The sequence below is a fragment of the Narcine bancroftii genome, chromosome 2 (assembly GCF_036971445.1).
Source record: "Narcine bancroftii isolate sNarBan1 chromosome 2, sNarBan1.hap1, whole genome shotgun sequence".
In the NCBI taxonomy this organism is placed as follows: domain Eukaryota; kingdom Metazoa; phylum Chordata; class Chondrichthyes; order Torpediniformes; family Narcinidae; genus Narcine; species Narcine bancroftii.
The window spans coordinates 193,392,500-193,407,289 of NC_091470.1; the positions used below are offsets into that span (position 1 = coordinate 193,392,500).

General features: G+C 53.1%; 1 protein-coding gene across 6 annotated transcripts in view; it reads left to right on the forward strand.

The window, feature by feature from the left end:
• The window catches only part of tfr2 (transferrin receptor 2), a 66,156-nt gene that overhangs the window by 28,524 nt on the left and 22,842 nt on the right, over nt 1-14,790 (forward strand). For all 6 annotated transcript variants that reach the window (XM_069919800.1, XM_069919803.1, XM_069919801.1 and 3 more), the window contains exons 4-10: nt 160-361; nt 2,835-2,975; nt 3,299-3,410; nt 4,309-4,431; nt 5,804-5,920; nt 12,557-12,696; nt 14,053-14,234. In XM_069919800.1, coding sequence (XP_069775901.1) covers nt 160-361; nt 2,835-2,975; nt 3,299-3,410; nt 4,309-4,431; nt 5,804-5,920; nt 12,557-12,696; nt 14,053-14,234 — 1,017 coding nt within the window. The remainder of the gene's footprint in view (nt 1-159; nt 362-2,834; nt 2,976-3,298; nt 3,411-4,308; nt 4,432-5,803; nt 5,921-12,556; nt 12,697-14,052; nt 14,235-14,790) is intronic.

Sequence of the window (14,790 nt, forward strand, 5' to 3'; positions counted from 1 at the left end):
AGCTGCTACCTGCCTTGTACCATCACCAGAACCAATCTCTCTGCCCTGCCCACCGAACTCAGTGGGTTGAGCAGCATCCCTGGGGGTGGGATGGGGAGGTCAAAGTTTTGGGCCAGAACCCCTCCCTCAACACACTTCTCCTCCCCCTCTCCCACACAGTCTTCCTCCTAGGATACGTGGCCTCACACAGCAGCTGTTCCACTTGCCCAGAGGACAGCACAGAGTGCATGGCGGTGGTGAACGAGATGGAAGACAGCTGGCAGGATACCTACTACAGCTCACAGACCGTCCTGCACTTGAACGACCTCAGGACCATGTTGAACAAGAACATCAACAAGAGCCATATCACCAATACCATCAGGTGGGTTGTGCCGGCCAAGCTGTGGTGACCCCCTCCACCCGCTCCCCCCAGCACACACTCCGCGTGCTTTGTGCCCTACGACCAAGCCCTGCCCTGTCTCAGTAAGAGATGCAGGAGCAGGCCATTTTTCCAACCCACCCATACTGCCCTTGCATCATGCCATCTCCTTCTGTAAAACCTGAGAACACGACAGCACAGAAACAGGCCCTTCAGCCCATCTAGTCCATGCTAAACTATAATTCCTCCTTGTCCCATTGACCCAATTCCACCCAGTTTTCAACCCTCCCATCCATGAACCTGTCCAAATTCTTCTTAAATGTTAAAATTGAGCTCACATTCACTACTTCCGCTGGCAGCTCGTTCCCCACTGTTCTCTGTGTGAAGATGTTTCTCCTTTTACCCTTAACCCATGTCCTCTGGTTTGTATCTCACCCACCATCAGTCGAAAAAGCCGACCTATCCCCCTCATAATTTTAAATACCTCGATCAAATTTCCCCTCATTCTTCTACACTCCAGGGAATAAAGTCTGAATCTGTTTAACGTATCCCTGTAACTCAGTTCCTGAAGTCCGGGCAACATCCTAGTAAATCTCTGTACTCGTTCTCTTTGATGACCAAGACTGCACACAATGCTCCATATTTGGACTCACCAATGTCTTGTACAACTTTCCCAACTCCGGTACTCAGTACTTTTATTTATGAAGGGCAGTATTCCAAAAGCTCTCTTTATGACCCTATCCTCCTGTGACACCACGTTCAGGGAATTATGGATCTGTATTCTCAGATCCCTCTGTCCCTATGCATTACTTCACATGGAGAATACATGGATAACTTTTTGTTAATCCATGTATCCTTCTGAATGTCTTGAACGGTGTAATTGCGCCACTTCTGCACGTTCTGACCACCCTCTGAGTGAAAAATCCCTTTGGGTTCCTCTTAAATCTCCCCCTCTCACCTTGAACCTTGTTCTACACCAGTGGCTCTCAACCTTTTTCTTCCCACTCTCACATATCTTTAAGTAATCCTTAGGCCATCGGTCCTCTGTGATTTGTAAGGGGTTGCTTATGTGGGTGGAAAGAAAAAGGTTGAAACCCACTGTTTTAATCGCCCCTCACTGACTCGTTATGTGCGTGGTTTCAGAGCTCCAAAGGAAATGGGCCAATGACAATTGTTCTCCAGCAAAATATTTCAGTAACAATTGGGTCAAGAACAATGGTTCTCAACCTTCCCTTCCCACTCACATCCCACGACTCCCCCTCCCCTTCCTCTTTTTGTTCAGACATCTCTCATGTTCCCCCACACCTTGAGGAAGGGCTCAAGCCTGAAACGTGGGTTCTGTATCTTCATAAAGGACCTGTTTGACCTGTTGAGTTTCTCCAGCATTTGTGTGTGTTTTCACTTTACCACAGAATCCTGTGTTTTACCCAGGGAATACTGTGAGTGGAAAGAAAAAAGGTTGAAAACCACTGCTCAAACCCTTGTTGAGCTTGTTTTTGGAAGAGGAAGTCCAAGATTGATCAGGCTCACCTAGACAAGCTCTCGGTATCAAACATACACCCATATTTGAACTAAACACACTGTCCACTGTGATGAAGAAGTGCCAACTGCTCTAAACGGGGCAGCAACTTTCTGGGCACATTCGGATCCATTTCATTGGTGTCGGACGGCTGGGTGGGTGGGGCACAGACGCTGGGTAAGGGCCCCATCCTCTGCTGTGGTTCCATCCAGGGACGGGGACCCAGGACCAGAACAAGGCCTCACTCTGCTGCCGGAGGGACCACCTGGGCCCCTGACCAGGCCACCAGGGTCTTAAGAGAGACGGGAGTTCCTGGGCTGCACAGGCAGGGGAGTGGGGGGGGGGGGGGGCAAAGGGCCTGTTCTCATGCCGTTCACTGATTCTCACGTGAGGCAGAGTTAGCTGGAGGGGGCTGGGAAACCAGAAGATGATTGGAGAACAGAAGCAGGGAATGAACGAAACCAAGGATTGTTCCAATGTCGGGCCCACTCAATAATAAAACAGGAGCAGGAGCCAGCCATTTGGCTCATCAAGGCTGCAACACCATTCATGGCTGATCTGACGATCTGCCTTTTCCCCATATCCCTTAAATCCCCAGTGATGTAAAAATCTACCCAACCTGGTCTTAAATATATTTACTGAGATCACCTCCACTGCTTCAATGGACAGCAAATTCCACAGACGTCCCCCCCCCCCACCACCCCCCACCCTAGGAAAAGTAGTTCCTCCTCATCTCCATCCTAAACCTTGAATCTTGAGGCCACGTCCCCTAGTTCTGGTCTCCCCCACCCATGGGAACAACTTGCCTTCCTCTATCTTGTCTCGGCCTTTCATAATTTGATAGTGAACATGTTGGAGGAATAAGGAGGAGAAATCTCCCCTGGTCTCAGGCCGTGGTTGTGGGGCAGTGGGAGCAGGGAGTTGGGGAACTAACAGGATGATTGCTGTTCTCTGCAGAGTGATGAGCCAGGAGTCACATCCGTCAGGATCGGCTGAGCTGCACAAACTGGATGACTATGTCCTCAACAAATTCCACTCGTACAAACTCAACCACGTCTGGACGGACTCCCACTATGTCACCCTGCCCATCCCAGACAGGTAGGGGTCGGCTCGCAGGGAGCTCCTTACGGAGTTGAGCCTGAGGCATCATACAGGGTCCGATACACCCCACACAGTCCCTGTAACGCTGATGCAGACCACCCCCCTCACTGTAACACCCCCCTCACTGTAACACTGTAACACCCCCCTCACTGTAACACTGACACAACCCACAAGGAATGTTCTGAGTGGGTGGGTGGGTAAATTTTCCCCTGGTGGGGATTTGCCTGGGTGGGAGGAAAGATTTGGCGGCGAACAGAGGGAAGGCAACTCCTGTGTCACTGCCAGATGAGCAATATGGTGCTGTGTTTCTCTCCTTCCAGTTCCTCCCCCAACAACCTCTGGATCATGGATTCAAGAGGAGTTATCCAGAAGAAGATACTGCCCTTGGACCAAGATTCATACCTTGCATACAGTCCGTCGGGGAACATCACGGTGGGTCACAGCAAATGTCCTTGACCTTTCACCTCTGCTTGCAGATTCGAGTGTTGGCAAGGGTCAAGAATTGGACTTCGGTGCTGTCCAGTCCCAGGAGTGTGTGTTGGGAAGGTGTAGAGGGAGCTTCACTCTGTGTCTGACCCCAGGAGTGTGTGATGGGGTGATGTGGAGGGAGTTTCGCACTGTGTCTGACCTCAGGTGTGTGTGATGGGACGGTGTGGATGGAGCTTCAATATGTGTCTGACCCTGGGAGTGTGTGATTCAACGGTGCAGAGAGAGCTTCACTCTGGACTTGACCCCGGGAGTGTGTGATTCAACGGTGCAGAGGGAGCTTCACTCTGGGCTTGACCCCGGGAGTGTGTGATGGGATGTTGCGGAGGGAGCTTCACTCTTGGTCTGACCCTGGGAATGTGTGATGGGCCGGTATGGAGGGAGCTTCTCTCTGTGTCTGACCCCGGGAGTGTGTGATAGGATGGTGTGGAGGGAGATTCACTCTATGTTGACCCCGGGAGTGTGTGATAGGATGGTGTGGAGGGAGATTCACTCTATGTTGACCCCGGGAGTGTGTGATGGGACGTTGCAGAGGGAGCTTCACTCTGTGTTTGACTCCAGGAGTGTGTGATGGGATGATGCAGAGGGAGCTTCACTCTGGGTCTGACCCTGGGAGTGTGTGATGGGCCGGTATGGAGGGAGTTTCTCTCTGTGTCTGACCCCGGGAGTGTGTGATGGGATGGTGCGGAGGGAGATTCACTCTATGTTGACCCCGGGAGTGTGTGATGGGACGTTGCAGAGGGAGCTTCACCCTATCCCTAGATGATAACGTGTAGTTAAGTTGGAATGACTGAATGGTGTGAGGACACATGATAATCTCTGACAAATTCTCCATCTATTGCAGGGAGGCCTCGTGTATGGACATTATGGGAGACAAGAGGACTTCAATCAACTGAAAGCACTGGGTGTCAATGTTCAAGACAATATCGTTCTTATCAGAATTGGGAAAATTAGCTTTGCGGAGAAGGTTGGTTCATGGATTTGTTCCAAATGGGTCGCTCACAGAATTCCCCAGCTCTCTGTTCCTCGGTGATAAGCGTCTTCCAGATCATCAGCAAACAATTCAGCAGGTCAATCCCAGGGAGGTTTGGAGATGGGTGATTGACACTTGGTTTTTCAGCAAGTGTCTGGATGGTGGTCGATCTCTGTTCCAGGACCCATCCCACCATTTCCTTCCCATGGACAAATAAGGACCAAGGTCTCAGCCTGTGTGAAAATATTGGCTCTTCCCAGGAGGGGGGCAGCATGTGAGAGGATGGTGTGGAGGGGGGAGTGTGTGAGTAGACTGTGCAGATGGAGGGAGTGTGACAGGACAGTGCGGAGAGGGGGAAGTGTGAGAGGACGGTGCGGAGGGTGGAAGGTGTGAGGGGACGGTGCGGATGGTGGGAGTGTGTGGCAGGATGGTGCCAATGGAGGGAGTATGACGTGACAGTGCAGAGAGAGGGAGTGTGATGGGATGATACGGATGGAGGGAGTGTGATGGGACAGTGTGACAGGGAAGGTGTGACGGGACGGTGCGGATGGAGGGAGTGTGACGGGTCGGTGTGGAGGGGGGAAGGTGTGCGGGGACGGTGTGGATGGAAGGAGTGTGTGGCAGGATGGTGCCGATGGAGGGAATGTGATGCGACAGTGCGGAAAGAGGGAGTGTGATGGAACAGTGCGGAAGGAGGGAGTGTGACAGGATGATGCAGATGGAGGGAGTGTGACAGGACAGTGCGGAGGGGGAAGGTGTGACAGAATGGTGCGAATGGAGGGAGTGTGATGGGATGATGCAGATGGAGGGAGTGTGATGGGATGATGCAGATGGAGGGAAAGTGTGACGGGAGGGGGGTAGGTGTGAGGGGACAGTGCAGAGAGAGGGAGTGTGGCGTGACGATGCAGAGAGAGGGAGTGTGAGGGGACAGTGCAGAGAGAGGGAGTGTGGGGACAGGGCGGAGAGAGGGAGTGTGTGAGGGGACGGTGCAGAGTAGGGAAGGTGTGAGGGGATGGTGTGCATGGATGGAGTGTGACGGAATGATGCGGTTGGAGGGAGTGTGTGACAGGATGGTTCAGGGGGGAAGATGTGAGGGGACAGTGCGGAGAAAGTGAGTGTGATGGGATGGTGCGGAGAGAGGGAGTTTGATGGGACGGTGCGGAGAGAGGGAGTGTGAGGGGATGGTGCAGAGACAGGGTGTCTATATGTGACAGGGTGGTGTGGAGGGGGGAAAGTATGAGGGGATGGTGCAGATGGAGTGAATGTGAGGGGACAGTGCAGAGAGAGGAAGTGTGACGGGACATGAAATGTCCTGTTTGCCGCCGTTCGTCCTTTACACCCTGTTCTGACTGTCTGTTCCCTGCAGGTCACCACCGCCCAGGAGCACGGAGCGATCGGGGTGCTGCTGTACCCCGACCCCATTGACATCCCACAGAGCCCGAGGGGCAACAGTCCCCCTAGGACAACCACCTTCTACGGACATGTGAGTGGGGCCCAAGTGGGCGAGGGTGGAGTGGGGGAGGGTATGAGAAAGGGGCGGGCAAGCTTTATGCAGGTCCTCAAGTGAAGGGTCCTCGAAATAGGGATGTCAGTTCCAACAGGGAGTCGAGCTCAGTCAGATCCGAATCAGAACAGGGCTCAATCGATGAGAGGTGACTTATAGAGGTCTATAAAATTCTGGGGGGCTCAGATAAGGTGGACATGCTGCACCTTTCCCTGGCCAAACACCAGAGGACATCGGAACAAGGTGACGGGGGAATGTTTAGGGGAGACGCCAGGGGGAGGTTTGTTTACGCAGAGTGGTGGAGGCTGGAACAACAGAATCAGGATTATTGGTCATGAATAAGCCATGAAATTTGGTGTTTGTGGCAGCATCAAAGGGCAGACATTCATATTATAACCTTCTTACAGCATTACTCTAAAAATAATCATGGATGGAAAGTGAGGCTGGGTCTGGGGATCGTTGTCCTTTCAGGAATCTGATGGGGGAGGGGAAGAAGCCATCCTTGTGCTCATCTTCAGACTCCTGGACTTCCTTCCCGATGGGAGCAGAGTGAAGAGGGCACGGCCTGGGTGGGGGGGTTCTTGTGGATAGAGGCTGGTTTTAAAGACCCCGCCTCGTGAAGATGTCCCCGATGGAGTGGAGACTGGTGTCCATTGTGGCAGGCTGCACCAAAGGAAAACACAGGCACAATACTGTTTGGGGCAACCCAGCTTTATTCCACTCACATAAAGATCTAGTTGGCTGCTAGCTGTGCTTACAGTGGTTCTGGGGGAGAGAGAGAGAGCACACGGTTGGGGCCACGGCTTTATACCATGGGCCCTCTGGACCCACCTGCTGGTAGGATGTCATTAGGCCAGGTGCCATGTCTCTAGGCCCTCTGGTGGTCGAGTGATCTACTGGTGCTTATCATCACATTCACCCCCTTTAAAAAAAGTTCTGATATTACTCACAAGTTGGTTTCCTCACCCTTTGGGACTTCCTATAGAGGGTGTGTGGTTTGGGCTGGGGGGGCAGTTGTTTAACCGGGTGTTGTGGGTATTCTGGGTGGGTTGGTGGACCCCAGCGGTGTGGCTGAGGGGGTGTGTGGGTGCTTGGAGGGGTACCGACAGTACATCGATTTGGTCGAGCTGGGGTTCTTCTGGTTCTTCCTCTTCTTCTTCGGCCGGCACCAGGTCCCTCATGGAGACAATCACAAACGCATAGTTCTGGTTCGCATGGATCAGCTCTCCCCTCTCAACCAGCAAGTCCGTCTTGTGCATTCAGCCATGTTTCTTGATCAGCACCGGGCCCGGTGAGATCATCTAACGTGTCACCTCCAAGCTCCAATCTGTCATGTGGGACCCCACATTGTGTTCGCGGCAGTACACAATAACAAGCGTATCATGTGTAATGCCTCAGGTAACACTTCCTGCCACCTGGATAAAGTCCATTGACTTTAGTATCAGAAGGACCATCTTCCAAATGGTACCATTCTCTCTTTCTATTTACCTGTTCCTTTGAGGGATTGTAGCTTGTGGTGTGGCTGGTACCAATACCCCTCTTTCGGAAGTATTGCTGCAGCTCGGCACTAATGAAGGCTGCCCCCCCACCCCCCGTCTGTGTGGATGTAGTTAGGGTATCCACACAGGCTAAAGATGGGTTTCAGGCACTTAATTACTGCTGCCATGGACACATCTGCACAGGGGATGGTGAAGGGGAACTGGGAGAACTCATCTATCACAGTGAGGAAGTAACAGTTGTTATTGGTGGATGGGAGGGGCCTTTAAAGTCGATGCTGAAATGCTCTAATGGCTGGGTGGATTTGATAAGGGTTGCCTCAGGTGGGCGGTAGAACTGTGGCTTGCACTCTGCACATATATGACAACCTCTTGTAGTAGTCCTTACCTCTTCTGCTGAGAATGGCAGGTTGGCGTTCTTAATAAAGAGGAACACTCCAGGGAGCCCCAGCTTACTGTGGATGTTCTGCAACTGGGACATGTGTTGAGTGGCCGCGCAAGCACCCTTGGACAGCGCGTCTGGGGGTTTATTGAACTTATCGGGGCGGTATCGGATGTCAAACGTGTAAGTAAACAGTTCAATCCTCCAACTTAAGATTTTATCATTCTTAATTTTCCCCCTGTTCTGGTTGTCAAACATGAAAGCTACCGACTGTTGGTCTGTGACCAGTGTAAAGTGCCTTACTGCCTCCACTATGGCCTGGGCCTCATTCTCCACTGCTGAATGCATGGCTTCTGAGCCCTGCAGTGTTGGAGAAAAGAAAGCCACCGGGTGACCCTCCTGGTTCAAGGTGGCTGCTATGGCTACATCTGAGGTATCGGTCTCCACCTGGAAGGTGTCGTCTACAGCCCTCATGGTGATGTGTGTGCCAAGTAATCGCACAGACTGTTAAATGCCTGGACCGTCTCACTGGGCAGGGGGAATTATTTTGCTCTCATCAGTGGACGAACCCAGTCTGCGTACCGGGGTATCCACTGTGCGTAATAGCCCAGGCATCTTTTGAGCGATTTGGGCGTAGTGGGGATGGCTGGGTATGCTGGGCCTGCATATGAGCTGGATCTGGTCCCACCTCCCCATTCTGTACTACGTAACCTAACAAGGCAGCTTCCTAGCCCCGAATACACACTTGTCGTTGTTGTATGTCAGGTTGCGTTCTTTGGCTGCCTCCAGGAATCTCTTTAGGTTTGTGTTGTGGTCGTTCACTGGGTGCCCACAGTTGGTAACATTGTCTACGTATGGGAAAACAGCCTCCAGGTGGTAGTCGTCCACCAGTCGGTCCATTTCCCTCTGGATCAGTGATACCCCGTTAGTGACTCCAAATGGGAATCAGAGAAACTGATAGACTCGACCATCGGCTTCAAATGCCGTATAGGGCCTGTCGCTCCTCCTGATGGGCACCTGGTGGTTCGCAGCCTTAAGGTCGATGGTGGAGAAGACCTTATACTGGGCTATCATATTCACCATCTCACTAATCTGGGGGAGAGGGTATGCGTCCAGCTGTGTGAACTTATTAATGGTCTGGCTGTAGTCAACCACTAAGTGTAGTTTCTCCCCCATCTTTGCTACGACTACCTGGGCTTGCCATGGGCTGTTGTTCAATGATGCCCTCCTGGAGCAATTGGCATTTTAATAAAAGCTCTGTCTCTGGGGCTGCACCTCCTGCTCTATGGCTATGGGTTTACAGTCTGAGGTGAGGTGGGTAAATGAGGAGGAGGCCTTGATATTAAGGACTGATAGCACACAGCGCTTTTTGCTCATAAGCACTAGGGGTGCTGTGGTCCATTGTGGACAACCGTGAGGCTCTCCAGCTGGCACTGGGAGTCTAATCCCAACAGCACCAGGGTGCAGAGCTGTTCCAGGACCAGCAGATAGAAATCCTTATACTCCCTCCCTTTTATTTCTAGTGTCACCACACAGTACCCCTTTAGTGGTTGTTGGATGTGAGGAGAATCTGCCTGTTGCTGGTGTATTTGGGGAACCTGTGGTCTTTGGTTAATTTCAGATCTATGAAACTTTCCGTACTACCGCTATCCAACAGACATTTAAATTTCAACCCATTCAACCACACAAAGACCATAGCCTCTGACAAATTGTGTGGACTTACCTGATTGATCCTGAGGGAGGCCAGCGTGCACTCCTCGATCTCCTTGTGGTCTCTGTAGTAGCGGCACTCCTCCTCTGGATCCTGGGTCCAAGGTGGCTGCTCCCTCTGGGCGCACATGGCGTTCCTTCCCGGCTGACCTGGGGAAGAAGCAAAGCTATGGGTCTTGGCAGTCGCCCGCGGGGTCCTGCAGACCTGAGCATAATGGCCTTGTTTTCTACATTTTGAGCAGTCCGTGTCTCTTGCCGGGCAGTGTGCCTGGAGGTGAGGGTTTTGGCGACAGAACTAACATCTATGGGTCACATCCGGCTGAGCCATCATTGTTGCAGCCGTTTTCATCTCCACATTAACGGCCCAATCTTGGTGGGTGTCAGAGAGTCCAGCAGGATTGGAGTGGGGGGGCTTGGCATTGTGGTCCCTTAGTTTGTTTCTAGCTGTCTACATTGCCTCTGCCACCCTCACAGCCTCTTCCAGGGACCCTGTGCTTTGTTCTAACAGCCACTGGTGGATTTCATTTGACAGGATATCCACCACCAGCGTGTCCCTCATCAGGTCCTGTGCTATTTGCTGTGGGGTTTTAGCACGGAAGTTGCATGCCCGTGCTAGGGCTCTTACTGGGAGCATGAAACCCTGGAAGGACTCCCCTGGTTGCTGTCTTCTGGTCAGGAGATGGTGTCTCGTGTGTACTTCGCCTCCACCTTGAAGATAGTGGGACTGGAGCATGTCCATAGCCTCCCTGTATGAGGCGCAGTTCTGGACTAACGTGTACAGGAGGTCTCCCAGCTGGGCCATCAGCAGCATGAAAGGGTCTTCCGGGTGCACAGTCAGCAACTTCACGCGAGCGTAGCTCAGGAAACAATGTCTCCAGAGGCTGAAGTGCGTGCGTGCGCCAGGGGGGGTCTAGTTCCAGGCACTCTGGCCAAAGCATCGTTGAGAGATGATGCTGTTGATTCGTTTCTAGGTGCCCCAATCGCGCTGGGGCTGGGGACTGTCATCACCACTGATGGACATGGGACTCCCCGGGGACCTGGTTACCTGGTAGGTGTCCGCTGAGAGTCTGGCATCCTCGCTTTCACCCCCGTGTCTGAGTCAGTCTCCACCAGGTTTGGGGGGGCTCGCACACTTTTCAACCGTGAAGGATTTGTCCCCCTCCTCAATCTCCTCCTCGTGCTGGGATGGGATCACCCAGGTCGGGGGCGATCTTTGACTGCTGGCCATATTTATGTGAGTGGAATAAATTGTGTCAGGCTGCACCAAAGGAAAACACAGGCACAATACTGTTTGGGGCAACACAGCTTAATTCCACTCACATCAAGATCTAGTTGACTGCTAGCTGTGCTTACAGTGGTCCCGGGAAGGGGGGGGGGATGGGGGGAGAGAGAGAGAGAGAGAGAGAGAGAGAGAACACGGTCGGGACCTCAGCTTTATACCATGGGCCCTTTGGGCCCACCTGGTGATCAGATGTCATTAGGCCGGGTGCTGTGACTCTAGGCCCCCTGTTGGCTGAATGATATACTGAAGCGTATCATCACACCCGTGACTGTGCCGGCCGAATTCACTACTGTTGTTTTACAGCCATGTTCCAGGAAGGGGGCTTGTTCTCCAAGTCCCTATACTACGTTGAGGGCCATGGGGATGGGTATGGGTCGAGGGGGTGCCTGGATGACAGTCAAGACAAGCAGCAGGGCCTTCCTTTGTGCAGTGACCCTGGGGAGCAGTGGGATAGAAAATTGGGAGGTCAAATTGATGCACAGGGTTTCTTCCGGGGGTAGATGGTTCTCAAACTGGGAAGGTTGAAGGGGAGAGATCTCTGAGGCCTGTTTCCATCCGAGAGGGCAGCCAGTGCCTGGTAGGAGCTGCCAGGGCAGTCAAGAATCAGGCTCGATTACAACAGCCGAGAGGCAGGGAGAGTCTGTGAACACCCCTCCCCTCCCAAGGCCAGGCACCATCCCATCCTGCGGGAGGGGCTGAAGGGCCTCCCAACTGGAAGGGCTTGGAGATTCGAGCTTCGTGGTGGGAGATTGCAAGGGTGTACTGCACTGGTGTGGTGTCAGATCAGACTTCAGAGCATAGAACATTCCAGCACATTACAGGCCCTTCGGCCCATGATGTTATGCTGACCCATGCAAAACTGTTCCACAACAATCTAACCTCATGGTTCTCAACCTTTTTCTTTCCACTCACATCCCACTTTAAGTCATCCCTAAGCCATCGGTGCTCTGTGATTAGTAAGGGATTGATTAAGATGGGATCCAAGTGGGAAGAAAACATTTGAAACCCACTGATCTAACCCTTCCTTCCCTCACACTGCTCAACCATCCCTAATAGAGCAATGTGGCACCTCAAGGTGAATAGGCATGTGCAGGAACCCAGCCTCGTGTTTACCCAGGGAGGACAAACGCTCACTCAAGGGTCGTACAGTATTCAACCAGTTGTGCCAGGGATCATCATAATGTGTAACGGGAGGCTGGGCCCCTCTGGCTTGAAGGCTGCAGAGTAAGCTGCTGTACACCACTTCGTCTCTCTCTGCCCTTCTCCCCCTTCACCATTCTCCTCACCCTCTCTCACACTCACACTTCCTTTCTCTCTGATTCTTGCTCTTGCATGCACACACACTCACATTCACTCTCTCTCCCTCCCTCTCATCTTCTCTCCCTCCCTCATTTTCTCTCCGTCTCTCTCACCTCTCTCTCACCTTCGCTCCCTCCCTCTCAAATTCTCTTCCTTCCTTTCTCACATTCTCTCTCCCTCCCTCTCACATTATCTCTCATTTTTTTTCTCCCTCTCTCACCTTCCACCTTCTCTCCTTTCTCTCTCCCTCCCTCTCTCACATTCTCCCTCACCTTCTCTTTCCCTCGCTCTCACCTTCCTCCCTCTCACATTCTTTCTCTCCCACACTCTCCCTCTCTCTCTCCCTCACCTTCTCTCTCCCTCTCCATCACATTCTCTCCCTTCCTCTCACTTACTTTCTCTCTCCCTCCCTCTCACACTCTCTCTCTTTCTCTCCCCCTTTCTAGGTCCACTTAGGCACAGGAGACCCTTTCACTCCAGGATTCCCTTCTTTCAACCACACACAGTTCCCACCCGTGGAGTCATCAGCTCTCCCAAGAATTCCAGCACTAACCATCAATGCTAACACAGCCTCCAATCTCATTGGGTAAGATGTTCCCAGAGAAAACCCCCTAATCGACCTTCGGTCCATCAATCCAGACCCTCATTGTGTCAGCAGCACCGTGTCAGTGTTTACAGGGGGTCCCGGGGAGTGTTGGTGTTTACAGGGGGTCCCGGAGAGTGCCGGTGTTTACAGGTGGTCCTGAGGTGTCCCTGTGTTTACAGGGGGACCCAGTGAATTGATCTGTACATCCCTGTATGTTGTTCACCACTCAGATCTCACTGTCGGCTTCAACTCACTGTGAAGGAAGGTGAGGGGAGTCCAGGTGGCTTTGGGTTTCTTGCTGGCTACTGTACAGAGGACCTCTGGGGTATCCCTCCAAGTCAGGATGAGACCCATCGCCTCTCCTCCCATTTTATTCAATTCCTCCAGTGCCCACACATCCCACCAGGCGCCCTCCGCTCTGTCCACAATAAGGGCAGGATCTCCCTTGACCTCACCTACTTCCCCACCAGCCTCCGTGTCCAACACATCCTCCTCCACCATTTCCACCACCTGATCCCACCACCAGACACATCTCCCCCCCATCTCCTGCCCTCTCCAGCCTCTGCAGGGACTGCTCCCTCTGTGACGCCCCCGGTCCAGTCCTCCCCTCCCCGGGAACCAATCGCTGTGACCACAGGAGATGCTTCATGTGCTCCCATATCTCACCATTCCAGGCCCGAAAACTCCTCCCAAGGGAAGCAACACTTCACATGTGCATCTGCAGGTGGTCGTCAACTGTATCCAGTGCTCCCTTCGTGGTCTCCCCTATATCTGAGAGACTGGGCATAGACCAGAAGCACGGTTCGCTGAACACCACATCTCTGACCACCACAACAGCATAGGTCTCCCAGTGGCCACCCATTTCAATTCCTCATTCCATTACCCTGTTGACACGTCCATGGTCTCGTGCACGGCCAGACTGAGACCACCTGAAAATTGGAGGAACAACACCTCCATCTGGGCCCCCTCCAACCAAACCCCTCCAACCAAATGGCAATCTCTCTGGCTTTCATTAAACCCCCCCCCCCCCCCACCCCCCACCACTTCTCCCCACCATCACCTTCCACCACTCTCTCTCTCCCTTCCATCTTCTTTCACAAGATCAATTTTCACCTCTCCCCTGATCAGATCCAATTAACACCTTTTGTGGGTCTGGAGCCTGCCCCCAAGCCCCAGTTTTTCCTCATTTCATTTTTTCCCCTGAAGAAGGGCTCAGGCCCGATGCATCGGTAACACATCTTTGTCTCCCATGGGCGCTGCGAGATGGGCTGGGTTCCTCCAGCATCTCTGTGTGTTTACTGTGATTGCACGGTCTGCAAACTTTCTAACGCCACCGTCTTATCTTTGAACCCTCAGTTACATGGGCGGCAATCATGTTCCTTCCAACTGGAGGGGTGGCTTCCAGTATTTTGTCAAGTATGTGCTGGGCCCAGAGTTCTCCCACCCCAGCCTGAAGCTGCAGATGGGGGTGTACAGGCGCATGGTGCCCACCATGATCAGTAACATCTTCGCCTCTATTGAAGGCTTCATTGAACCCGGTGGGTACTGGGGATTGTGGGAAGGGAGGGAGTGTGGGACGGGACAGTGCAGAGGGAAGGAGAAAGTGTGAGACAGGAGGGAGGGAGTGTGGGATGGGATGTGTGGAGGGAGGGAGTGTGTGATGAAATGGTGTGGAGAGAGGGAGTGTAGAATGGGACGGTGTGGAGGGAGGGAATGTGGGATGAGACCTTGTGGAGGGAAGGAGTATGGGACAGCATGGTGTGGAGGGAGGGAGTGTGTGACAGGATGGTGTGGAGGGAGGGAGTGTGGGACAGAAAAGTGTGGAGGGAGGAAGGGAGTGTGGGATGAGACAGTGCGGAGGGAGGGAGTGTGTGAGGGGTCAGTGTGAAGGGAGTGAGTGTGGGATGGGACGGTGTGGAGGGAGGGAGTGTGGGACAGGGCGGTGCAGAGGAAGGGAGTGTGGGATGAGACGGTATGGAGGAAGGGAGTGTTGGACTGGGCAGTGCGGAGGGAGGGAGGGAGTGTGGGATGGGACGGTGCAGAGGGAGGGAGTGTGGGATGGAGCAGTGTGGAGGGAGGGAGGGAGTGTGGGTC